This window comes from Cyclopterus lumpus, chromosome 12, assembly GCF_009769545.1.
Source record: "Cyclopterus lumpus isolate fCycLum1 chromosome 12, fCycLum1.pri, whole genome shotgun sequence".
In the NCBI taxonomy this organism is placed as follows: domain Eukaryota; kingdom Metazoa; phylum Chordata; class Actinopteri; order Perciformes; family Cyclopteridae; genus Cyclopterus; species Cyclopterus lumpus.
The window spans coordinates 15,875,721-15,902,483 of NC_046977.1; the positions used below are offsets into that span (position 1 = coordinate 15,875,721).

General features: G+C 42.6%; 3 protein-coding genes across 3 annotated transcripts; all 3 read right to left on the reverse strand.

The window, feature by feature from the left end:
* Positions 1–785: 785 nt before the first annotated feature.
* Positions 786–11,553, reverse strand: zgc:92275 (uncharacterized protein LOC436885 homolog). The gene is made up of 7 exons (XM_034547275.1): positions 11,097–11,553; positions 4,656–4,844; positions 3,518–3,696; positions 2,984–3,109; positions 2,650–2,769; positions 2,009–2,185; positions 786–947 (listed from the first exon to the last, which is right to left on the reverse strand). The coding sequence occupies exons 1-7, from the start codon at positions 11,551–11,553 to the stop codon at positions 786–788; spliced, it is 1,410 nt and encodes a 469-aa protein (XP_034403166.1).
* Positions 11,554–12,490: 937 nt separating this feature from the next.
* LOC117740535 (bile salt-activated lipase-like) lies at positions 12,491–17,900 on the reverse strand. The gene is made up of 11 exons (XM_034547000.1): positions 17,817–17,900; positions 17,262–17,409; positions 17,016–17,135; positions 16,715–16,912; positions 16,440–16,570; positions 15,604–15,711; positions 14,817–14,931; positions 14,541–14,727; positions 14,258–14,461; positions 13,955–14,164; positions 12,491–12,683 (listed from the first exon to the last, which is right to left on the reverse strand). Exons 1-11 carry the CDS (start codon positions 17,877–17,879, stop codon positions 12,491–12,493), a joined length of 1,677 nt encoding a protein of 558 aa, XP_034402891.1. The 5' UTR covers positions 17,880–17,900.
* A 2,031-nt stretch (positions 17,901–19,931) lies between these two features.
* LOC117740527 (bile salt-activated lipase-like) lies at positions 19,932–25,318 on the reverse strand. The gene is made up of 11 exons (XM_034546989.1): positions 25,253–25,318; positions 24,751–24,898; positions 24,382–24,501; positions 24,103–24,300; positions 23,864–23,994; positions 23,610–23,717; positions 23,375–23,489; positions 22,766–22,952; positions 22,433–22,633; positions 20,208–20,417; positions 19,932–20,115 (listed from the first exon to the last, which is right to left on the reverse strand). The coding sequence occupies exons 1-11, from the start codon at positions 25,316–25,318 to the stop codon at positions 19,932–19,934; spliced, it is 1,668 nt and encodes a 555-aa protein (XP_034402880.1).
* Positions 25,319–26,763: the final 1,445 nt, after the last annotated feature.

Sequence of the window (26,763 nt, forward strand, 5' to 3'; positions counted from 1 at the left end):
TCTCATGTTTCACAGGTTTTTATGAAGTGGTACTTTAAATCGTCAACGCACACTGCTGGGACAATAAACATCACTATCGGCCTGCTGTTGACTCCTCTGAGATACCGATCAGAAAACAAACACACCTGCCATTACGCACACGGCCACGGCCAGTGTGATCACACACTGAACACTAAAGACCTAAACTTAGAGTTTGGAAAGGCATATGAATAATTTCTAAACACAGATAAAAAACAAAGTGGGTCATAAACTGATATTGGTATTGTGAGACTTCTCACCGAATTCAATCTAGACAGGGTCAATATAAGCCAGACAGACAGACGGAAAACAATATCAGTCACTCAATCACCAGGAGGTTACTGGTTACAGGTGCGTCACAGTAGGAATGTTTCTGAGAATGGTCCAGTCAGCAGTACAGCGACCATGGGGTGTTCCTCAGAGTTGCTCGCTTTGTATCTAAGTGCCGGTTCACCAAAATGTTGGTTCTACCAGTCCAACCATGCAACAAGACGGCTGATGGCACTTGCGTGTATAAAGCTGGGAAGTCACATCATCCACTTAGAAAAGACTTAGAAAAGGAGGTCACGAGGGCAACCGTTAGGTTCCGGCTTTTTAAAAGAGCCCTGTCTCGCAAACAAGTCACGTCTGCTTCCCTCGTTTCATTTATTTATGTGCGACGAAAAAAGAGGAAGGAAAAAAAAAAAAAAAGAGTCAATCCTGGACCTCCCTCCTCGGGGACCTCTGATTGGACCCTGACCTGACATCTTCTCTGCAGTTCAGGGAGGTCAGAAGTCCAACGTGTCGCGCTGGTGCTGCAGCCGCGGGCTGTTCTCGCTGTAGAACTGACTGAACCAGCGCCTGTGCTTCTGGATGGCTGAGTCCTCCTTCACCAGGAGAGGCTTGGAGATGTACTTCTTATTGTTCCAGATCATCACGTCGCGCTCAAACTAGACACAAAGAAGAAAACGGGACAAGGTCACTGGACAGAGTTGTAAATTGGGATTTCCAGAGGCTGTGACAAAAAGGCTCACACACACACCCACTGGCTAAACATTCATATTAATTCACAATTGGATACATGGTTGACTTGTTTACTTTAAGTCCATTAGAAAGTTAAACATTGTATACACCTTACACTTTGCATTTTTTTATTTAATTTATTATTTATTTAATTGTATTGTGCATTTTTGCATACTTAATATTAATATTTTATGTTTACTCTGTACATTTCCCCCTGAGGATGAATAAAGTATCTATCTATGTATCTATATATCTATCTATCTAAACAGGACTATGTGACCAAAAAAGGCAATCTGTATGTTCTCCCATCTTAACAAAATATCAGACGCTCAGCAAAACATACTTTTTTTGTGCGGACCCAACAGTTCCTGTAAACAATATCAAGCACCATATTCCAAAAGCTTCCTCGTTCAAAGAGTGGCTCCTACAAAATTACGAAATTCTAAGAAAACAGAGATCTTCATGTGAAAACCTTTTAAAAGATTGAAGCCACTGGTTAGATTAATACTTACATCAATAGCTCCTGATTTAGGTCATAATTTTGCCAGTTAAGCTATTATTTAGGTTTATTATAAATTATTGTAAACTGCTGGTTTTTAGACCGAATTTAATATTTAAGAAATGTGGCTACTTTTGTTAAATGATAAAAAAAAGACCATCAATAAACTCTTGCAAATCTAACTGCTATTATTATCCAGAAAAACAATTCCATCCGAGCCTTTTGAGACAACTCATTAGATGTCCTTTCGGTTTAAATCAATGACTCTTTTTATTTTTCTGCTTCGCCACACAGCTCATTATCAAGTTTAATGAGGGCTGTTTACACCTTCTCTGTGACTGTGGTGTTACTTCTGGTGGCATCGAGGAGTGGGAGGCCAAAGCACACAATGATCTCTGTGAACGTTAAACCTCCTGTGAAGGAATAACAGCGCTCTATGAAGGCCTCGTGTGCCAGTGATAGTCGGAGGGGAGAGCGTATATACCGCACCTGAATGCACTCGGCTTTGAGGATGAATTTGGGCACCAGAGGCGGGATATTAGCCTGGTAGAAGATGGTGTGAGAGACGCACTGCAGCAGAGGCTCCACCGGAGTCACGCACTGCAGGATAACGCCTCGGCCCAGGAAGCTGTGGTCCACCAGCAGAAACACCACTCCCGGACCCACCTGAAACACAAGCATGGTCATTTATAGTTCACATCGATTCAGCTTGGTCGTCGGATATATCGTCACTTATTTAAAGCTACTTAAAGCCTCTTGGTCGGGATGCTTCTCCGCCTGCAGCCCTGTGCAACTGGTTAAACTAGGGAGATTAGTGGTTTCAGGGAACACTTATTTATCATATATAATTCACTCGGCAAGATGAAAAGGCACAGGCTGCACAGTTGGTCGCTAATGGCACAACTAAAGCACGTGGCGGTTGGTTTTGTTCCGCATCGGTTCAGCATTTCCTTTCTCAGCTGTACCTGCACGAACACTGAGTTCCACCCGTCGATGTTCGACACAACCGCTTTTGTTACAACACACAGGTCGCGTCCTTTGGGCTCAGTACTGTTCTCACGAGCGCTTCAAAGTTGCACGAAGGAAAACACTTCCAAACAGAAGTCGTGTCAATGTTGTCTTCACCGCACCTGTCTGGCCACGACGCGAACATCCAGCAGAGGCCAGTGACGCCCAAACACAGTCAGAGCATGTTTCACCAACATCTGAGAACAATGCTTGTTGGGCTCCGACTCTGCTTCCCACTGAACCTTGAATAGGACACACACACACACACACACACACATCAGCATGCACACAGTCAAAGTGCATACTGTGGCATTTAGACACAGATGCACCGTTCCAAATGAATATATTCTGTGCCAATCCAAAATCTTAATACCATTATAGGGCATTAAAAAAAAGAAAGTTTGGCATCCCTGAAACCACGAGGAGCATCTTTAGGCTTAGACTTTCTTTCCTTACCTTCCAGTCGTGGCGCAGAAATTCCCAGGTTTTGCTGTTGGTGTAACGCAGATCCACTCCGCTGGCAATGCCCGGCGTGTGCAGGTGAGCGAGGTGAGCGATGTCCGCTGCATTTTCAGGGATCTCCTACAGGGGAGAGAGGTTCAACGTGACCCATCCTCGGGGATTGTGTGTCGTAAAGAGTTGGAGAGAGCTCATAGTGGAAAACAGTGAGGGTCGATGTTCCATTGCACCGACACAATACTCGTGTTTACCAGTGGAGGTATTTATCCATCCGGATTGTTTTGGTGCGAGTCGCCTAGTTTTGGAGATATCAGCCATCGAGATAAATATATATAAAATATATATAAATATATATATATTAAAAAAAAATATATATATATATATATATATATATATTTTTTTTTTTTTTTTTTTTTTTTTTTGTTAACTGCTGCATTGATTGCTTATGAAACATTAGTCTCAAGTGATAAAGTAAAACACCGAAAATTTTGTAAAAAGATCTTCATTGTAAAAACTCACGGATGCACCTACCTCTATGTGAGCGTTGATGAAGTGTTCCGTTCTCCCCCGATAGACCCACTGGCCCTTTGTAATTTCCTGCTGCTCCGGGACGGTCCACTGAGGATCTTCTCCGTCACAGTGAAACCAAACCAGAATCTGGCCGTTGACCTCACAGCTGGGCCAGCAGCGCACTTTGGCAAACTCCGGCACTGAGCGACAAATGAGACCACACTCTGAACCACGCAGTCTCTTTAGGCCGCATGTGCACTGGGAAATTGTCGCTTTTTATTTTGAAAATCCACTCAGGCATCCCCCTCGTCTGATCACATATGAACAACAAACAATGCTGCATTGACGTTTGGGAAGACGACTGGAGCTTAATGTTTAAATACCATTCAAATTAAGCCAAAGTCAGTTATCATATTCATGCTTCCCGAGAGGATGTAACATTTTCACGAGGGGCACTTCTGGTGCCACGTTATGGCCAAATTGTCAATTTGATACACAAATGTATGTTCAGATTTTCAACATCATTTGTCCACATTTGCTGTAAATATGCATGTTTCTCCAGGGTATGAATCTTAATACTTTTTGCTGTCCCATTAAACACTTCTACAAGCAAAAATATTAGCATCTCTTCCGCCACCACACAGAACAAAATGTTAGGAGTTAGACATTAGAGACATTAGACATCTACCACAGGAGAACCTGTAGCACCACCCTCAGGACGGAGTGTTTTTTACTGCCATAAATATCAAGATCTTGTTTGTTCCACTAGCTACAAGCAAGGCTTTGAACTTTTAGTCTTTCTTTTTTTTTAAACAGTTGCTATTAAACTCTTCCAAGTTCTGCAAATACCGATTGCAATTAATACTTATCTTGAAATAATATAATAGACTGAAAAAAGTCATGCAAATAAACAGATAGGCATAACATGCTCACATTCTCAGGAAGCAACGCATGGAGGATGGAGAGCAAACACGTGTGTTGGCTCTGAGTGAGGGCCTTGTCTAGTGGCTTGAAGCACCCCTGTCTGCAATTGGCATTAAGGAGGCGAACGATTGGGTTCAATTGTAGAGAGGATTCTGTCCTCCAGGGGGCCCCATTTAGAGAGAAGTGACAATAGACAATAGAATGTAACTCATTGGACGCCACCTTCAGTTCGTACCTTTTTCTGCGTACGGGATCCTCACGCACTTTCCGTCGTTCCCCCGAAACTGCCATCCATGAAACGGGCACTCTATGCAGCTTCCCACCACCTGTCCTCCCACGGCCAGGTTGGCCCCCAGGTGAGGGCAGTAGGCATCCACCACGTAGGCCTTCCCATCCTGGCCCCGAAACACTGCCACCTGCTCACCTATAGGGCGATTAGGGACCCAAACAAATGCAATGAATGAGCGGGCACTTTGGAATACAGTGGCAATGAATTTGAGAAATAAGAAAAATGCTTGATGCATTTCACTGAATTGCACAATTTATTTATCACTGACAAATCCATACACAATAAAAAAACATTTGTGTGTAAATGTGAAGATAAGCATGCAGCAACCATCCATGCAGAATAGATTCCTTCGAACATGGCCCCTCTAGTTCTGTCTGTGGATGAGCCGCCACCCAGAACAATTATTCCCGAAGCCACTGACAAACAGAGATAGTGTGCACTTTGTCGCTGTGCTGAGGGAAACTTTCAAAAACAAGCCGCGACTGCTGCGGCGGAATGATAAAGAAGGCCGTCACAAACAAACTGGCACCCCAAAACGTTGTCATCCGAAAATCGTAATTGTTTCATCAACCGTTAAAACCCCTGTGAGGAGAATTTTGATGTGATTTTAGCATCTTTGAAGTTTTTAGTTTCAGTTTTAGGTTGAGAATTAGAGTGAACACTGGTGCAGTCGACGTGTTAAGGGGGGGCACTGCTGTCTGCCACTTTTAACACCTTCATTCCACCGTCTGACAGATCACTGCTTTCGATGGTCACACTTGGCCAGATTGGGTTACAGGTATAGATTTCAGCTTCAGTAAAGTAGGTTTGGGAACCCACTTTCTACAGCACCTCTCTGTATTTGGCTTGACCTTTGTTTGACCTGCAGTGGTCAGATTACACCCAGATTAGCTCAGCATGGGTGACTGCAATAACCACTGAGCCAGCTCTCGCAATGCCTAGAATTTCCTAAATAAGGCTATCTAATGGGGCTGACCCAACACTGCACTGCTGCTCCTAGACGGTTGTGGGTCAGAACTGGACCATGGCGCAATGTGTGAGAGCAGCGCCGGGGGAAAAAGACAAACTCGGCGGAATATAATATATGATGCAAATAGATGATTCCGGGGAGAGGTTGGCAGTCATCCACAGCAGAATGTAGACCCCTAAGGAGAGTGTGGAACAGCGAAATGTCGGTGGCCACAGGGAGAACTTGTGCTGAAAGGGACAAGAAAGGGGGTTTGGAAATTCTGCCTGTATGCCCCAAATTTTAAGCTTGTAACGAGTTTGGCATTTTGGCCGTTGGCATCTTGGTTATTTGGGAGCAGAAGTGAGAAGAGAGGGTAGAGCCAGGTACAACCGAATGCTGAATGATCTCTTTTTTTTGTCCCTGGAGACAAGGAGACACAGGGGACTGCTTCCTGCCTCCTGCCTCTTGGCCTGGCCTCCTGCCTCATTGGTTGTACCTCCTGCCTCATGGGCCCGGCCTCTTGCCTCCATGGCCCTAGCTTCCTGACCCATTGGCCCTCCTGATGCCCCTCCTCTCTACCTCCTTCTCTACAGATTGTAAAGCCCAATTTGTAATGTTGGGCTATACAAAATGGTTTCTTCACTTTTTTCCCCATGAAAGGATTTATTCTGTTTTTTGGGAGTTGTTCCTGATCCGATGTGAGGTCCTGGGACAGGGATGTCGTATGTGTACAGATTGTAAAGCCCTCTGAGGCAAATTGTAATTTGTGATTCTAGGCTATACAAAATAAACTGTACAAAATGTAAAGTAGGTGACCAAAATGTTTTAACTAACTTTCCATATCTGAAAGCACACTGTGAAAGGGTCCAATTTGTAAGAAGAAAACATAGACAACTCCCAGACCGGACAACCCCGTGGTAGCGACCTGTCAATCACAAGGTAGCCCAAACCATGAAGCATTCAATGGTTTCTGTTCTATTTGACTCTAAATGGGACCGTAATTTACTAAATGAACAGCATGCTGCAATGAGGAAGACTTGAGACTATCGATATAAATCCTAAATGTATGTCTACAATAAATCAAGTGAGAAGTCATTTTCTCGTAGACTTCAATACAATCAGACTTCGTTTTGCAACGAGAGGAGTCTGCCCCTGCTGGCCATTAGAAAGAATGCAAGTTTAAGACACTTCCGCTCCGGCTTCACTGAATGTTGCCTCCTGTCTGCTACACTGGTGCTTCCTGTAATATCTGATGTACATAGAGCAGCCAATGAGGCAACACGTGAGTATGACTCCTAAAATGTACTGCAATAATAAGTATGAGTATAAGTATAAGTATAGTTTTGTAATGGCTTCTCAAATGTGAGAATTTGTTTCTTGACTCTTTGTCTTTTCATTATTCTGTTCTTAATTAAATATGGTCAAAACAACATAGGGGAACATGTGATGGACATTTTTCATTAAATGTTATAATTATTTATGGATTAAATAATACGTTATTAACTAATTGGTGAAAGAAATAACAATGTTTGCATTGCTGTATAGGGATTCTCTGCATGAGCAGGTGTCTCTTTTGACTGATATCTTGTTCAGGTAGAAAACCTTTCATACACTGTTTATTCATTTATGGCAGGTGACGATGGGACAGAAACATGAAAGAGCCACGCGCTCTTTGAAACCTTTTTGAACTCAAACTCAAAGAACGTCTCTGAAGAGATGAAACAGCTCCTCGCATATCAACACCATAATAAAATCTCTAAAATGGGAGGCACGTATCTGTTTCATACATGCGGGAAAAAATCGGTCTGTGAAATCAATTGTAACTCTTTAACAGAGCTGCTACATACTTAGAGTCACAGAGATGTAAATGTAAAATATTCAAAGCTTTAAAGCTGCGAATGATGAGTCGTAATATTATCAAAGAGAGACCCGATGCATGATGGCTGTCGGATCACCATGAACGCAGCTAATGCTCTGAAAATCAAACAATAAAAGAGACTCCAATATACTTGGATTTAACTGTAATTTACTTGTAATAGTAACAAGTTATGAACGAGACATTTGAAGGCCTTAGCTCTGGGAATTTCTAATTTCACTATTTTACTAAATTTAATTGACATTCTATCCCCCAGATGAAAACTTTAGTCAGCTAAAAAGAATAATCAGGTTTCAGCGGATTGACTGATACTTAAGATAATTGTTTGCTGCAACTTTACATCTATTATGTCCTCATTAAATAAGCTCTTCCGTCTCCATGACCACTTCAAGTCAAACAAGTGGTTTAAAGCTTGATTCACCTTAAACAATGAGTCTTTGTTTCAAAAGAGCAAAGCGTTCCTAAGAACCCTCGTCGCTAATCTACTCCAACACAGACCATTGTGTTTCTAAAGTATACTTTAAATGCAAAAACTATTTTTGTAATATGAGCTTGTCTCTATTGGCAACAACACTGCGACCGGAAATATCTGGTGAAAGGACAAATATCCGGGTTGATATTTCTCCTGGTTGATGAAAGGCTACCAATGGCAAATAAAAAACTAAACTATTTGTGCTTCTTATAAAAAATAAACCTTTGAAGAATAATCAGAGGGGAATAATTTGTATAAACTATTGATTATTCATATTATATTCATTCATATTCAAGATCATTTAAGAAGCAGCACATTGACTGAGTTAGATGTCTTCACCTGAGAGTTACACTATTTAGTTTGTGTTGAATGTGTTAAATGTGCACATTTGGATTCACATGTGCACATTATTTGTAATTCAACATTACAAATTACCTTGTGGTTATTAAATCGCAATACACAAATGCTAAATACAATTTGAGTTTATAATACTTGTGTATTATACTCTGTGTTCCTTGGCCTGATCTTTTGAGTCCAGTATTTATGCTTCTTGAGGCCACAGGCTGCCTCCAGTCGTTTGGTTGTATCCTACATGAAACATCCATCGTTCTCGGGGATTGTGAGAACAAGCACGTCTCTCCCCGTTGAAGACAATCTTCGCTCAGACTCAACTACTTCCAGCTTGCCGAGGAGTGGAAACCGCTCCCACGGCCTTTCTAGTTCCATGCATGTAGGAACGGTGCCCGCATGGCCGACCACTTCTGTCACGCTCTCTTCTGGGACTCCTCTTTCCGGGGACCCCCAATCGGTTTCTGGTGTCCAGTTCCCTCCCAACGCATTGCCAGGGTATTCACTTTCAGGCATTCCTAATCTCCACTCCAATACCTCCTTCTCACTAGAGATAAATCCTCTCTTTGCATATCCTAATTTCTTCAGGGCCCTGCCTGCCCAGATCCCCGTAGTACCTCTCCTCATGGCAACCACCCCTTTGACAGTGGCCCTTCTGACATAAGGTGGTAAGTGGTGTGTGCTATTGGCCATGTTCGTTACTGGTCTCTTCTAGTTAGGAACTGGTTTCAGCTGTCCTACTCCTTCCATTCCTTTTTTTTTTCAGCTGTACTGTGTTGCTGTCCAAAACCGTCTCAATTATCTCAAGACCTGTCGTACTTGGCCTTGACTGCAGAGTCCTCTAAACTGCCTTGGGCCTTGATCCAGACCCGCTGTCCCACTTCTTACTGCGTTGTATCGACCACACAACTTGCAGTCTTTGAGGACTTGGTGGACTTTTTGTTTCCGGAATCCGGAGTGGCTGTCTTTTCCAGTTTTTCCAGTGCTTCGTGCATGGCCTGCACCCCTTCTTCCACGCTCTCTTCTGGGACTACCCTTCGTTTAGGCTTCTCGTCCCCATTTCTCAATGCCAACAAAGACAATTCTTCCGACCTGGATGAAAAACGGTCCACACCATTTCCTTTCCAGTGAGTCCTTCAATGCTTGTGGTGGACGATGCCCTCAGCTGAGTGTCAGCCAGTGTCCGAAGCAGAAATCCCAACATGAAGATGAACGAGAGCTCCACTGGACGGGACATGAGACTACGCTTCATTCAAGTATCTCCTTTTACCGTCCAGTTGTGCCGTTCCCCCCTCCCTCTCATCCCAGCACTCTGCCCCAGTTGCTCAATGACATCATTCATCATAACAGTTTAACACGCACGCATTTGGACTTCAACAGGATACACACCCTTCGTTAGAAAAAGAGTCATTTGATTACTTCACTGAGCACGAGTTTGAGTATTTCCATGAGTATTATTTTCCAACCAATTAGTGCTTTTAGTGAACAGAATCAATATTACATATTCCCTTTTGTTTATTGAATCACAATGGCCTGATCTTATAGTCTAGTATTTACTGTATGCTTTTCACTCTACTTGTCGGTTTCAAAAGAGAAAAGCGTTCCTAAGAACCCTCGGCGCTAATCTACTCCAACAATGACAATAGGCCATTGTGTTTCTAAAGTATACTTTAAATGCAAAGACATTTTTGTAATATGAGCTTGTCTCTCTTGGCAACAACACTGCGACCGGAAAAATCTGGTGAAAAGACAAATATCTGGGTTGAAGAAAGGCTACCACTACTATTAGGCTACTATTATTTTTGCTTCATCAAAAAGAATAATCAGAGGGGAATACTTTGTATTAACTATTGCTCCTCCTACAATATAGGTATGGATCATAATGTATTCATATTCAAGATCATTTAAGAAACAACACATTAACTGATTTAGATGTCTTCACCCGACTTACACTATTTAGTTTGTGTTGCATGTGCACATTTGGGTTCAGATTTTCATGTTATTTAACTTTTTGGAAATTCAGCTCACCCTCTCTATTATTATCCAGAGCCGTTCATACTGGCTGACTCAGAAAGGGTTCAGGGACACTCATGACTATTGACTCTGCCTGTATTAGAACCTGTGCATGAAATCTCAGAGTTAAACTTCAACAGCCAGTTCAAATCAATCACAAAGGATGCCTACACTACCATCTTAACATTATAGGATGCCTATACTCTAGGTATGATTTAGAGATCTCTAGCTGTCATTTAACACAACCCTCCCTGCCTATTGAGGTCAAATGGTGGTAATGGCCGTAAAGGAATGGAAAAGCAACAATAAGTTGTAATATCCAACAATCCTTATGCTGACTGAAAAATAAATAATAAGGAAAATACTCCCATAGTCAGGGGCAATGGGACCAACAAGTTTGGGTACTCCCTTACTCCCTCTTGTCCTGGTGGTTCACTGAACTCACCTGTCTGCACCTCTCACAGCTGACATCACACTGGGGCACAGTGGCAGCACCTCCATTCCCCGTCCCACTAGATTAGAATATTGGCTTCTAGGGAGCCTGACAAATATACCTGTATTGTTGGTTTTGTTGTAGTAAAAATAAAATACAACTTATTATTGTTACTTTGGTGTCCACTGGAGGTTAATCCAGCATTGTATCCTTTAATACAGCTACAACACCTTGACAGCTGGTTACTTTAGTTATTTAAGTAGGACCGTTAATGCATCCACCACTAATCAACATACCGAGAATAGAGACACTTTTGACCTGGCCCCTCTGCAGCCTGTGAGAGTCCATCACTCGGTACCAGCCGTTTGGATAGACAGGGGGCAGCTCTCCGGTTTTCCTCCTGCGGCGGACCTCGTTGGCCGCCTGGGCTCTGGAGCGACCGTCCTCGGCGATGTAGCCCACATCATCGGGGCCCCTGAGCACCTCCAGGGGACTGAAGAGCAGCCTGTGCAGCCAGCCCATGGCGAGTAGGGAACCTCCGGCGATGATGCAGACCGCAGCCCGCGCAAGCAGCCCCGTGTCGCCCCACACCGGGGACCGAAAGTCCAGCGGGTCCCCGCTTTGTATGATCAGCATCGCAGCTACTCCCAGTCCAATAATACCTGCCACTCTCCCAGTGGACATGCTCTTACTCTCCGGTGAGCCTCTGCACTGCGCTGTCCCTTCCTCTTTCGGTGAGTGTGTCATGAGCATCTGGCATGATATTGATATGTCGCCCGGACGGTTTGGAGACGAGTGCGGCCACTTCGCTGGAGCCACACCGGGAACGAGCAAACGGGCACAACTTTTCTTTGGAGGGCCCCCTCTTTTGTCTCTGCTATTTACAGCCTAGTTACCTTGATTTAGACTCAACTAATGAGATTACACTGGATCGGCTCAGTTCAAGCGCACACGTTTTCAAAATAAAAGCACAAAGATTATCTTTGATCCTTTAACTGCGCCCGTCCCTTATTGCGCAACACCATCGATTCTTTCAGATGAAGACTATTTTATCGGACTGCTACTCAAAGACCTCGAGGTGAGACTGTTGAGTACTATTTCCAAGGTCAAGAATCAACTGTGAAGCTCCGCTTACGAACAAATAACAACATATATATACACAACTTAAATGACCACACAAATGTATCACCCCGTCTGTAAAATATGAGGAAGCTTTTTTAATCAACTTGTATAACTGACATTAGGGGCACCATTTGACTATATAATTAACAAAAAAGACTGTTTTAATGGCAGCTTCTAAAAATGAAGTCCTTCTCCTTATGGGCACAAAGCCAGGAGCCTCTTTAAGCTTTCAATGAAAAAAATGGCACTCACACATAATTAATAAAATAGAAAATTACTATTTATTAGTGCAGCTTGTAGATACATAACAAATATGTGCTTTATGTACCCTCTCGTTTTAATTGTACGAGGTTACAGCAGAACATAAGTAGGGTTTCCCCACTAGAGGGCACATCTTCCACAAAGACTCTTTAAATCAGGATGTCACTGCAGGTAGATTTGGAGAAAGCCATCTATGCACTCTGACAGGGCACATTGTCAAAGCCCTAAGAGTTATTTTTTGTCTCATAAGTTTTAAAGTACACAATTCTGTTTGCATAAACAATGTATTTTTGAAACAAAGGATGCATCACTGAGCGTCTGCGGCACCATATGATGGGAGGCTGGGAAGGGTGCTGGTCCAGAGGCGAACAAAGCGTAGTCTCATGTCCCGTCCAGTGGAGCTCTCGTTCATCTTAGCATTGATGTCCAGGAACTGTGCTTCAGTGCTGGTGAATGCAGGCCAGGTCACAGGCACCTTCAGGTTTCCTTTGTTGGGGTTTCTGTGAAAATAATAAGGGGAGAAACACTTGTGAAAGTATTCATTAGTTGGAGAGAAAATAAAGTTTGCACTGGTCAAAATGTTGATATTTTATATGCTGTTTTGCTTCCATAACAGTCTTCAGACTAGTGGAAAGAAAACATTGAAAATACACATGTATGTGTTTATTTGACTACTTTGTCTTTTTGCGTCTGTATATTTCCCCTAAATTCACCAAAAGTTACTATGAGATAGTGCTTTATTGACATATTTAAACATGGACTTTCAGGGAAATTGTAATACAAAAAACATTGTCCTAATGTTAGTTATCAACTGGAGAAGTGTAATGGTGATATCTTTTCATTAAATATTTTTACCCCCTCAGTATCTTCAAAATAAAAGTGATTTTACGTACTGTTTATTTTTTACATATGTTTAAATTAAGCTTTAGCGTAAGTTCAGACAGGAAGACCATCCCCTCACACCAGGCTCGTAGGACCCACCTGTATGGCCCTCTTACCAGCAGCTCATATTCCATTCCAGCTGTCACTGTCAGAGGAGCCACGAGTCTACCAGCTGATCAACAGCTGGGTGCCCAGCCAATAGCACAGAGTCACGCCCTCTGAGCTAGCCTACCAGCTGCTGCCGTCTCCTCTAAATGTGCTGTATTCCTGCCTCTAGCGCATGCTGCTGTTTCCATGCGACCCTCCGCCTACCCAGCACCATCCGCCTTCTCAGATTCAGCAACCCATCGCATCTCCAGCCAACTCCAGCAGAACCTTCAGCCACCACCACCAGTGTCTGGACTCCTTGGGGGGATTCATTTATTGCTGCCGCTCAGGGCAAACCTCAAATCTCCCTGCCGAGTTCAAGCACCAAATGAATTCAGTGTAACCCAAGGACATGTCATCCGGCATTATAATAAATGTTAACTATTAATCATTTACTTGTCTCTCCTGATTGAAATGTCTTGTTCTCTAAATTAGTTTCATTTTCCAGCCGGGAAATCTTGACTTCAGTAGCACGTACACCAAACATTCCAGTTTCATTCCTCTCTACATTCTGCAGCTTTTGAAAGAGAGGTTTATTAAGAAAGAAAGAAAAGAAATGTACACTTTTATTGAAATTCTTCTCTGCATTTGACCCATCCTTAGTTATTAAGGAGCAGTGGGCTGCAGTGAAGCGCCTGGGGAGCAACTGGGGTTTCATTGTCTTGGTCAGGGTACAGCCGACCCCCAAAATATATCGTGCATAGTTGTTTTTTTAAGAATTCGGTGTTGCACATGCATTTACCCAGTTCTGGCGAAGTTAGTCCAGTAGGCAATGACAAAGCCCGACAGATCTCTGTGTCGGTCCCCATACGCCTTTGGAGTGGTGAAGGGTTTACCAAACACGTACTGCAGGTCATCCATGTGGTCGGCTCCCACCCAGTCATGGTAGGGTTTGCCCGGTCCGGCCATTAAACTGGGCTCGGAAAGCCGGTAGGAGTAGGTACGGCCTGACCTGTTGAAGACCATCACAGTGGGGTTTTAGTGCTTCATTCTGTCCAAAGACAGAAAAGACTTGAAGGGAAAAGAACCGAGCTGTTGGCCCCACCTGGCGTTAGCTGCATGCAGGTAGATGTCAGTCTGTACAGGAACCAGGAAGATGTAGTCAGTCCCAATGTCCACAGCAGCCCTCTTAATGCTGTCCTGGCTGGGTGTTGATCCCCAGTTGGATGAATATTCAGCAAAGGCAATCTCCGAAGCGGCTGGCCCCATCTCTTTGGTATAAGCAGTAAGGAGCCTCTTGACATCTTCTCTGCAGTCAAGAACAAAAGAATAAGATTACGGGCCCGCAAAACAAAATGCCTTTCCCACTGAGCACAAAGCAGCCTTACACGGGAGTCTCTTGATTCTTGTCACCGAGGGAAGGAATGTCCTGCAAGGTGAAGATGTGTCCGTCCATGTCGTTGACCCCTGCGAGGTAGTCGACCTCAGCAGCGTTGTGGAACAAGTTGGCCGGCCGATCAGGGAGGAAGTCGCCGTCAACAACGGGAGACAGAAGCAGGTTTGTCACACCGGGGTCTGAGAGAAACGGGGGTTGGGGATTCAGAAATACTAGGTTGTCTCTTATTCTGAATGAAGCAGAAAGACCAGCAGGAAATGATGCTCACAGTCTGGGGAGCCTTGTGCGACGCGGGGAACGGCCATGGTGAGATTCCTAGCGTCGGTTGATTTCAGACAGGCCACCATCCGGTCATCAGCGGGGCAGCCGACATTCTCAGCAACCTGAGCACATGTTTTTAGTTCATTTCGTAGACTCACCTGACCTGAACTCTCAATGGTTCTGGTCTCCACTGACAACAGAACATGTCAGTGAGCGATGGTAGAAGAGTAAATATCAGCGTGTGCAAAAGTAGCACCATAGCGTGCTGAAGCCAACAGTCTTGCAATAGACAGATTATTGATAATTAGCTTTCACAGCAGTGTCTATGAAAAGTATTCAACCCCTGTGGAAGCGTTGATGTTTTACAACATCGAATGTATATTTCATGTGGCTTTTTTTTCCCACCCTGATCAATACAAAAACATGAAAACTTCTACGACAAGCTTATTTACCACTCATATTTGGTCTAAATCCCAACTAAATGAGTGCTTTGTCTGTAATTGGTCTGTCTGTAGCACAAAGGTTATAATGGCATGGCTAGAACATTATAGTCATTTATCTACACAGCTAACGATATATAGACACTCACTGTGTGCCGTTGTCTATGGAGTGATGTACATATGTAACTTAAATAAAAAATGTATGCATCTAATATATTAGCAGAAGTTTGGGTGTAAAACATATTTGTTTAGTCTATATCTCTACAATATGAGGTCAAATGAATGAGTCACATGTTCATGCTTTCAAGATTCAACAGCATGGGTCCATCTCCATGATATCTGACGGTGGCATACCTCCTCTGCAGCCTTGCGTGGGTTCCTGTTCAGAGCCCAGGGGCAGGAGGCCACACCGCTCTGGGAGATGGCTCTCTTGATCAGCCCTTTGTTGTGGGGGGAGAGAGTCTGCATAGGAATGCATGCATAGATCAGTGGTCCACAACCTTTTGTCAGTGATGTAGCCCATGTGAAATATGTTTTCACCTCCTAACCAGCGCAAAGCATTTTTGGTTGAATTTTTTTTTTTTAAACACAGCGCTGTGCCATCAGTGTCTGATTTAATATAGAATATATAAAACTCAGTTTATAAACGTACACTTATTTTAATTAAATATTAATGAAATGTTTTTTTAATGGATGTTCATTTTAAATAGATATTTTTTAATCTCACATACCCCCTGGAGTGCCTTCACGTACCCCCAGAGGTACAAGTAGCCCCATTTGAGAACCACTGGCAAAGATAATACAGATATTACTTGGTTGTGTTTATTTGACTGGCTTCCATCATGAAAAAAAAGCATGAAACAGCACTTTCCCAGCCTTAAACTTGACACTTATGGCGTAGTAGTATGTTAGAATGCATACTGTATGATGTGCTATAGTGCATGAATGCTCCGATGATATATTTTTCAAATACTTTGTGAGATGTTAAGTAAAATATGTATTAATGCTTTAACAAATATTATGCAGGAGGATCATATACACCAACCAAATGGATTTTCTGAAGCCTGGCAACGCATACATGCTTCTTAATAATGCATTGATTTAAATGAATTATAAATATTTAAAAAAATTAATACAGCCATTACTTGCAACCCCCCATAACTCATTAGAAGAATACTAAAGCTTCTGACCTGGAAGCTGACACTAGCTCCGCCTGCAGACTCTCCAAAGATGGTGATGTTGTCGGGGTCTCCTCCGAACGAACGGATGTTCCTGTGCACCCAGGCGATGGCGGCGTGCTGGTCCCACAGACCGTAGTTTCCTGTCGCGATGCCGAATTCGGAGTTAGTACAGCCAACAAACAGACATTCTGGAGGCTTTTAAAGACAACCCCACTTTGTTCCAGGAAGTGGATGTGAAGGACACTCCAGGTAGGTGAACCAGATTCCCTTTAACTGCCCCTTACCGGGTAGGAGAGAGTCGCCTGTACTGAGGAAGCCCAGGGTGCCCACACGGTATCCCACAGACACCACAACAACCTTGCCCTTGTCTGCAATTTCCTGACCGCTGTACAGATAGTTGTTGAGAAAATTGGGCCCCATTGAACCGCCGACCAGGAAGCCTCCTCCATACAACCAAATCATGACGGGGAGACCTGATGACACTTTGGGTGAAAAAAGAGAAGCTTTTTTTTGTACCTTACAAGCACAACTACTGTATCAGTGATTGAGCGACTAATACAGCATATAGAGCAAAACAGAGGCTACCATGTCGGCCGTGAGGAACCCAGATGTTGAGGTAGAGGCAGTCTTCGCTTCCAAAACTTGAAGTCTGAAGCATGCTGATCTGGAGACATCTCGAGGCAAACTTTGTTGCCTTCCGTATACCTGGGGATGAAAACCTTCTCGGTCATGCCTTCACAGAGAGGCTGATTTTGCAGTTGAAGTGAGATTTTCAAGCTGTTATCTATGCCATGCAAAAGCTGCATTTGGTCGGATTGGGTTTGAACGCACCATCCCAGCCAGGGTGAGGTTGGGGTTTCTCAAATGTGCCAGGCTTGGCGGCGAAGGGAATGCCTTTGAAAACATCCACAGAGCGCAAAAGGCCGAGTGGGATATTTAGTCCCTGAACACCACCTCCTTCTGTTTGTACCACGCCCAGCTAAAGACAGGGTCAGACAAGAGCTTACACCTTCAATGACAGCGTAAAACAGTGATGCCTGTATGCGGTTTAAAAGGTTAATAATTGGGTCAATTGTAACATTAGATTGTGTATATTGTAGCATATGGCTATGGCTAGACAGACACAAAAAGAAATGTGAAGCTATCCTTCCCCTTGATGCACATACAGCGTTGCATTCATGCAACTTGTTAGAATGTATGTTTGAGCCGCTCAGCTGATAATTATCAGCAATCACAAAAAGTTGACATTGGTGAAGTGAACTCATTATGAGTGAAGGCTGGCACCATTGTCACATCCCATTGTTTTGTATCTTCACACCACAACGAGCAGAATAATTACTTCATGCTAATCCTGGATAAGTTTGATTGGAATTCCAACAGACTTACGGAGGCCGCTGAGGCCGTTGCCACAGAAAAGACGACAGCGAACAGAATCTTCAGTTTCTCCATGGCTGTCAGGAAACCAGCGAACGCCTCACAGCGTACTTATATGCATGAGATCCCCCACCCCCCTGCAAGAGAGTGAATACAGCTGTTTACACATGTGACACAAACTGTGGTCACCCTGATGATTTGATCTCCAAACCTCTGATGGGAAACAGCCGGGTGTAAACCACGCCACTGCCAAGCAAAGCAAGCTGTTCCAACCAACATATCAGGCAATATGTTCTGAGTTGTCTTTTTTTCATTCCAAATCATTGATATACACAAGACGGTCACGTCGTGTTCTTCAGTGTTTTGGAGCCAAATTCAGTGGAAACTAATCTTGGTAGTGAAGCAAATGTTGAGTGTTGACTCCAACCAGGTGTCCGGATTCCCAGATTGGCAAATAACAAAGTTGGAGATTAGATAAAACGGCAGAAATAGCCCAACACGTGTGAGGCGCAGGTGTTGTTGAAAGCATTTTTTTGATTTCAGTATTTTTTTACTCATGTTAGAGATTATGAGAGGAGAAAGTATTACTTTTGAAAAATTCAATAATAATATTTTGCACATTTGTATACTTCATCCCATACACCTCTGTAACAAAATATTCCCAGCAAACTTCAATGATACTGTTATACGGCTGTATAAGTATTGTAGTGTCTCTCCGAATGTTGCAACAATCATCAGTCCTGGTTATTAAGTAGAACAGCAAGATAACAATAAAAGAGTTGTTTTATGCAAGGAACTGTTAAGTTCACATTATTCTCATCACAAAGTTTGTGTTTGTTTTTTCTGCGCGTCATCTGGGTTTAGTTGTAACGTAGACAAATAATGTCTCACACTTGGAACTGACTTGCTTAAGAATGGACTATAAATCAATAATAATAGTTCTAACAGTGTCAAGAAAATATGAAAACACAATTTGTGTGCAAGATATGTTTTCCTACATATATCTAAATACTGCTGAACCAACACAGAATAATTAAACGGTCGCTATATGCATCACGTCACTCTGTAATGGTACGTTCACACCAAACGCTTTACTCGCGTCAGTTTATTCGCCAGTCAAGTTGTGTTCATTTGTGTCTTTCACAACCAGTTGCGAAAAGGGGGCGTGGCTTATCTCTGTGGCTTGTCTCGGTAAAAACAGTTATAAACGGTATTGCCAGGTCCGCGGCTTTCCCGCGGAATTGGGCTACTTTTGATGTGTTGCCGCGGGTTGAATTTTTTGTCCGCTGGTTCGGGTAGACCTATTTTGCATGCAAATTACATGAATATCTTTAAATAAAAATCCATATTTTAAATGAAATAATTTGTTTATACCCAAATTCTACCAAACTGTCTCCAGATCAGCACATATACTTTTTTACTGTTCATTTTCTGAAAGATTTTAAGATTAATAATTTGAAATGTAGACTATAAATCCTGTAAGGTTAAGTCCAAATGCAATTTGGATATAATCACCCTCTGTTTAAAGCTAAATAAGAGGTTTCACCTTTTGATAACATTGCAAATGTCCCAGCTGAGGAATTTCTAAAATGTTTCAACTTCTTTAACATGATTGAAATGGAAATGTGTTTCTGTTTATCACAATGAAATAGGTCTGAAGTATTATGGTAGAACGGTTTTACAGTACAAATGGTAGTAAGACCATGCTAATCGGTGAAAAGTTTGAGCTAACGCAGATGAACTGGTAACAAATCAACAGTGCAGCCAGAATATCAATAGATCCATATTTTCAGTTTATTGTCTGTTTTGATTTTGTTTATTTTTATATTACAAAGTCAACGCTCTCTTCTGCACAACCAATACAGTATTGTACATTAAGATCAAGGCCAATAGGATTTGTTATCATCCAAAAACCCAACAAAAGACAAACAAAGCCAAAAAGTTCGATACATGCAAAGTGAATTTGGTGAGCACTACTGTACGTAGCCTGTTGTCAATTTAAAAAGGTCAACACAAAAAGGAAACCAAGGAAATGTAAATTGTATTTGTCATCAATTTAATTTGTTAGGGACCAATAGTGATTTGATACTTCAGCTCTATAGGTCACCACTGCGGTTCCACAGGTCTTTATTCTAACATGGTCATGGAAAGGTTGGGTAGGACGCTGGTCCAGAAATGCACATAACGCAATCTCATCTTTTGTTGCACATAGTTCTTGTTCATGTTAGAGTTGATCTCCAGGAACTGGTGTCCATCCCTGGTGAATTTAGGCCAGGCAGCGGGCACTCCCGACTCTCCTATGTTGGGGTCCCTGTGGACATAAGAAGAGAAAAGGGCAACTGAAGTGTGACCTAGGTTTGGTTGATATCATGATTCCCATGTCGCATGTCTGCAGAATTATACCCAGTTCTGGCAAAGTTGGTCCAGTAGGCGATGAAGTAGCCAGAGACGTCACGGTGGCGAGGCCAGTACGCCAGCGGTGTAGTGAAAGGCTTTCCAAACACGTACTGCAGGTCATCGGCGTGGTCGGCTCCCATCCAGCTGGGGTACGGCAGGGCAAGGCCGCCCATACGGTTGGGCTCAGAGAATAGGTAGGAGTAGGTACGACCGGTTCTTTGGTGAGACGAGAAAAGATTAGGCATCCGACAATGACTACACCAAGGAGCGGGCTACAAAAATAAAGGTCACATTTAGCACTCTAAACGCTGAATTCTTCTGCAGTTTCTCCAAAGTCTACTTATAATGACAGATGTCGGGTAGTGCAAGTTAATTTCTTGCCGTGCTCCTCACCGTACCAATGCTTGAAGGTACTTTTTGTAGTGAGCCTCGTAAATATGAAATATGTATTATATATTAGGAAACAGTATATATATTCATATATTATTCATATTCTTATATTCATGGGGGCTGGATTGTGACATAATCATGAACCTTTTCAGTGGTAAAAAAAAGTGAGAACAATTTAAAAGTAATTAGAAATGATTAAATGAACTTAATTTGTATTTAAATTATGCAATCAAATAAATATAATAAAATCATGATTAAATATTACCATATTATGCCATTTAAATGATTAAGAAAACAAAGTCAAATTGCTGAATAACATTTAAAGAAAAGGCCTTAGGGGTGAGGTTGCAGATTACAACTGAATACCCCTCTACTTACCCCACCAATGCCAGCACATTCTCATTTACAACTCATGAAATACACATTGGCAATAAAAAAATTGGCTACAAACTTTAAAACCTTAAAATTTGAAACCCATGTATGTGGGCGTGTCCCATTGTCCCATTAAAAACCTCTCAAGGAAATAAAAATATTTGTTCACTTTGTCAAAAAAACAAAGGTGATAGATATTATACCTTCGAGGATCTGGCCAGTTTAACACCTCTTTAAATTGATTTTCCTATCTTACAACAATGGCCACTCCTTATAGACACATGCCGCTTTTTCGCAAAAAATGCAAAGGTTTGCATCCCCATACTAAAACGAGTTTATCACCTTAACCACAAGGGCTATTTTAATAATGTTGGTGTTAGAATAAATAAAACACTTGTAAGATTAGTTAAGATGTGTAAATAGCAGTATATGTCTTACTGGTTAAAAGTAATCGAAGACAGAACACAAAAAAACAAGAAGAAAAAAAGACTTCCTGGATAAATATCTCTGTAAACGACGCAGATGAATGCTTTGAACTACCATATCATTGCACAATATGTTAACAGTCTCTCTGCAAAGTTTGACTTTGATAAAATTAAGTAGAACATTTTTAGAGGTTTTAGAATATTTTCGCATGTATCCTATTTTTTATAATGTGGTCATTGTCTCCGCCGCCCCAAGCCCGATTTGAGTCTAAGAACACTCCTTTTAATCGTGAGAGCCTATAAAGAGATTGACAACACTTTAAGCCATAGAAAATCAACACACCTCCACACCTGGTGACGCAGAGGATCTGATTCGCTGCCACTGAGACCGACCCCACCAGGTACTATAACTCAAGACTTCTGGGGGATACTTCCCTGTGATTCACAGGAAGCTTTCCGTGAAGTGTAGAAGGCAAGATAGTCCTTTCGAAGCCCAAGCTATTCCTCAAAACATAAGTCATTTCTATGTACAGTCACTGGAATAAATGGTTTCTATGGTTCATATTTTGCTGATGCTTTATCTGAGAAGAGATTGGGAGGTTGTGTCTGAATCTGTAGGTTGTGAGGTTTATGGTGCCCTTTGCCGTTTGCGTGTTGCAAACTGCTAGCGGTTATGAGGGCTGGGAACGTGGCATAGGATTCATAATTGTTGGCAATTTTCAACTTCATCTTCATGTTTGTTATTTTGGGGATTTTTTTGTTGAGTTGTGTTTTGAGCATGTACAAATGGATTACTTATTATTGTACCCCAGGCTCTGCTGTTTAATATGGTATATAGCATCATTGTATTTGTTCATCATATATTAGTGCAATTTATGTACAAAAACTGTCCATAGCTGTGTCTACAGGTAAAGATCACCCCATATGGGGAGTTCTCATCAACAATAAGTAAAAAAGGTTACACCCTGGATGTTAGTCCCCAGCTTCAAAAGGGCTTATAAATAAACTGACAGAGACGTCTGTATAGCTAGATCTTATTCTCACGTGGCGTTGGCAGCATGAAGGTAGAGGGCAGCCTGAGTAGGAACCAGGAAGATGTAGTCCGTTCCAATTGCCACAACGGTTTTCTTGATGGTCTCCCTGTTGGGGTTTGAGCCCCAGGTTGAGGTGTATGTGGAGAAACCGTGGTCCACAGCAGCCTTGCCCTGCTTAGTGTACGAAGCCAGGAGCCTCTTTACGTCATCGCTGAGATCCGGAAGGTTTGAAATTAGGTTTGATAAAACACCACAGCACCACAGCTCTAACAATAGTACAGCACGCTGCTCACGTTGTATAATGGGCAATGTTTAACAACATTATCAAACGGCTTAAACTCACATAGGGGTGTCCAACAGTTGGGAGTTGATTGAAGGAACATCTAAGCCAGTGAAGAGATGTCCGTCCATGTCGTTGACTCCAGCAATGTAGTCGATCTCAGCAGCATTGTGGAACAATTTGGAAGGCTCATCCGGCAGGAAGTCGCCATCGATCACAGGAGACAGGAGCAAGTTGTGGAGAATTGGGTCTGAGAGAAACAGATACAATGAGATACCTACCATATACATCTCTAACTGTATGTTTTATACATAACTGGATTTCAAAGTAACCATTTGCTAGATCTGCTGTTGGTATGCTTCAAATGCAATAGGCCAATAGCTGTTTGAGGTCTGGATGGTGTTTTGGGGCCCAGTTGCCGTTTAAATTTAGCACATAATTTGAATGGATTTCCAGAAAAACGGCAAGAGGAAATTGCTAATTATTGCCATCCACTTCTGTAATGTAAGCATTATGAGTTGGCCGCATCAAGAGCAGTTTCTCTGATGAGGATCCAATGTACCCTTGCAGAAGAAGGGGGCTGACTTTTTCTTCTATCCATATTCTGGGAGAAAGTGTCACAATGTCTCAAATTTAAATGTAAAGTAAACTGTATGGAGTGCTGTCCCTTACGATCAGGTGAGCTGGACAAACTGAGAGAGCCGGCCAGCGTAAGCTGCGCAGGATCAGTCATCTTCAAACAGGAAGCCATAGTCTGATCCGTGGGGCAGCCGACCGTCACAGCAATCTGGGGAGAAGGTTTAAATATGCTTGAATTGTCTACCAGCCCTGAAGTTATACCGCGCTAACTATTCCACAAAAGTGCTGCACAGAAGAAATAAAACATGTCATAGTAGCTGTTGTGCACCTCTTCACTGAACCTGCGGGGGTTCTTGTTGATAGCCCATGGGCAAATGGCGACGCCACTCTGGGAGATGGCTCTCTTGAACAGCCCTTTGTTGTGGGGAGTGATAGTCTGTGGGCAGTTATAAGACACATGTCAGTATGTTTTTGAGGTTATTTTTAAACAAAGTTAGATTCAAATTTACAAACTGTGAATTGAATTTGAGTTTCATATCCATCATCTGTCTACACCTAGAATGAAACGAGAGAGCTTCTGACCTGGAAGCTGACACTAGCTCCGCCTGCAGACTCTCCGAAGATGGTGATGTTGTCGGGGTCTCCTCCGAACGAGCGGATGTTCCTGTGCACCCAGGCGATGGCCGCCTGCTGGTCCCACAGACCGTAGTTTCCTTTCAGGTGTCATATTTTTCATTCAGTCGTGGAACTTTTCTTTTAATAGGGCAATACATCAAATTCTAATTCTGTCACTGTTGTGATCAAAATAAACTGTCTCCTACCAGGTAAGTCAGATTCTCCAGTGCTCAGGAAGCCAAGGGTGCCCACACGGTAATTCAACGTCACCACAATAACATTTCCTCTGTCTGCAATCTCCTGCCCGCTGTACAGATAGTTGTCCAGGAAGTTGGCACCCATCGCGCCTCCGGCAAGGAAGCCTCCCCCATAGATCCAGATCATAGCGGGCAGATTAGAGGACACTAGAAGACAGAGAAAATGGGAGCCAGTAGTAGTGTGGATCTTTTACGGATGACAGTCTGTGGACTTCTCTCAGTCTTTACCTGAGCGGCCGTGAGGAACCCAGATGTTCAGGTAAAGACAGTCCTCACTGCCTCTGGTATCGGTCATGATCATGTTCACCTGCATGCATCTGTTCCTGTACTCGGTGGCCTTCAGAACACCTGATGAGAGACACGCGGTGTAAGAGCAGGGTAAGACATACATCATACAGTTTGGGCTCATTTACTCGCGACAGCGAGAAGATGAAACATTTTCACTGAATTTGATTCAAGTTAAAAGAGAAAGAGTGACACATTTGGCAATTGGGACTTACAGCTATGATTGCTAAAGAAGCGCACATATGTGTGAATTCATCACGTGAGGCATTCGTGTAAACTCCAATGGGTGAGAAGTTTAGTCATTCTACCCACCGTCCCAGCCCGGGTGACGTTTTGGTTTCTCAAACCTTCCAGGGATGTCAGCAAAGGGAATCCCCCTGAAGACGTCCATGTGACGGCGGAACCCGAGACGGATGTTCTCGCCCTGCACCATACCTCCCTCTGTGTAGACCACCCCGAGCTAGAGAAGTTAAACACAAACACCTTCATTTACTTCACATAAAACTACACCAAATGATGTGTGCCATGCGTCATTTAGATTGTAATTGTCTGTTTACTTTTGGCATGTTTTGAAAAAAATATTCAATCAATCATGTAACAGCAATTTGAAGAACTCCTATTATAAATAACTAGAAATATCTTGTGACACAAACTTGTAAATATATATATGAATTCCTACTTTCTTAAGAACAGAAGTTACATTTCAGGAAGTATAGCACTGTTTTCACACTAAAGACTATGTATTTAGATACTGAACCGAGCACTTGAACACACAATTCTTCGGATACACTCGGAACATTTTTGTGATACTTACAGAGGTCGCGGAGACCGCCTCCAGAAACACGATAAACGCTACCAATATCCCCAGCTTCGCCATCATGACTAAACTGTGACAACCAAGTTGATGGTCGCCCAGGCTTATATAGAAGAAGACACCTCCCCTAAGCAACACCTGACTAGTGTGCAAACTGGTCAGATGTTGTTTAGTGTGCCTGCCTTTCCCACTGTTACATAACACATAATATTGAATCACTGTGTGTCCACAGCACTTTCTCTAACACATTAAAGCCTCTCTGGCTGAACCAAACCAACATATGTAGCGATCAAACAAAGATTCATGCCAACTTTTTGTGGACATTGGTAAAGGAAAAGGTGAATAAATAGTGACATATTTCATTAATCCGTTCTTTTCTCATCACACATGAAGAACTAGTTTCACCACCTTCACCCCACATGATCGCCACAACTGCCAACCTGACAGTGAAGTTGTGTAAGGTTCGGCCATGGCAATGGACCAACCCTGTCATGACTTTAATGCTCTTTTACATCAAGTAGTGCATAGTTCAATAGTAATGGCAGATAAAAAGGGAGAAAGAAAGGGGGCCTCCTTCTCTTCTGCTTTGATGAAGCCATTTGACTCGGTTGAAGGTTTCCTCTCGACAAAGGTCAAGAAGTAGTTCAGGATCTTGGCCATTAGGTTTGAGTCACCATTTAAAAGTGACGCATCATGAAAAACTTACGTTGTCAGTTCTTGTGCTGTACATTTGGGTACGTGGAATGCACACCAACCAACACACTGTGTAATGAGACAACCCAGTCAGTTTTCTTTGTTGAAACATGTGATTCAACAAGCCTTTCAGATTTGTCTCTCCTCTCACATCGGCTCATTAGAATGTGGTACTCATGATTGCTAGTAGATTTTACCCACGACGATATGACTTCTCCTCTTTTAACCCTCCTTGTGCAAAGGCGCACCATTTTTTCTCAATTGAAGCAGACTGGACTTTTTTGCTTTGGGGGATTAAAAGAGACGGGCGCTTTAAGTGCAGTGTTTGAGACAGACGGTACGAGGAAAATAATGTGTTTTTATGAATAAAGCATGGAAACATGTCCTAGTAGAAACCTCACATAAAAATACAAACCTGAAAATGAGCATGATAAAATTGAAATTTGAAATCAGGATGGATTTCAGTTCGAGGATCCGTGTACTTGGCTTTTAGGAAAGATATTAAGAGGGTTCAAAAACGGTGTTAAAATAACCTCTGCTGAGTTGACACAGCTGTCCGACTGAACTCAAAGTCACACAACTGCAGCCAATTGTCTTTATATGACAAAGGCAACGCTCTATTCTGCACAACCAATAAAGTATTGTACATTAAGATCAAGGCCAATAGGATTTGTTATCATCCAAAAACCCAACAAAAGACAAACAAAGCCAAAAAGTTCGATACATGCAAAGTGAATTTGGTGAGCACTACTGTACGTAGCCTGTTGTCAATTTAAAAAGGTCAACACAAAAAGGAAACCAAGGAAATGTAAATTGTA

Coding starts and splice junctions, on each gene's coding strand:
- LOC117740535 (XM_034547000.1), bottom strand. CDS start 17,879: ATGGAGAAACTGAAGATTCTGTTCGCTGTCGTCTTTTCTGTGGCAACG. Junction 16,913..17,015: donor GGTTCCTCACGGCCGACATG/GTAGCCTCTGTT, acceptor TTTCACCCAAAG/TGTCATCAGGTCTCCCCGTC. Junction 12,684..13,954: donor ACTAACTTCGCCAGAACTGG/GTAAATGCATGT, acceptor TTATTTTCACAG/AAACCCCAACAAAGGAAACC.
- LOC117740527 (XM_034546989.1), bottom strand. CDS start 25,318: ATGATGGCGAAGCTGGGGATATTGGTAGCGTTTATCGTGTTTCTGGAG. Junction 22,953..23,374: donor TTTGTCCAGCTCACCTGATC/GTAAGGGACAGC, acceptor TGTTTCTCTCAG/ACCCAATTCTCCACAACTTG. Junction 20,418..22,432: donor CTTCATGCTGCCAACGCCAC/GTGAGAATAAGA, acceptor GTCTCACCAAAG/AACCGGTCGTACCTACTCCT.
- zgc:92275 (XM_034547275.1), bottom strand. CDS start 11,553: ATGCTCATGACACACTCACCGAAAGAGGAAGGGACAGCGCAGTGCAGA. Junction 4,845..11,096: donor CAAAAGTGTCTCTATTCTCG/GTATGTTGATTA, acceptor ATCGCCCTATAG/GTGAGCAGGTGGCAGTGTTT. Junction 3,110..3,517: donor TCATCAACGCTCACATAGAG/GTAGGTGCATCC, acceptor TCTCCCCTGTAG/GAGATCCCTGAAAATGCAGC.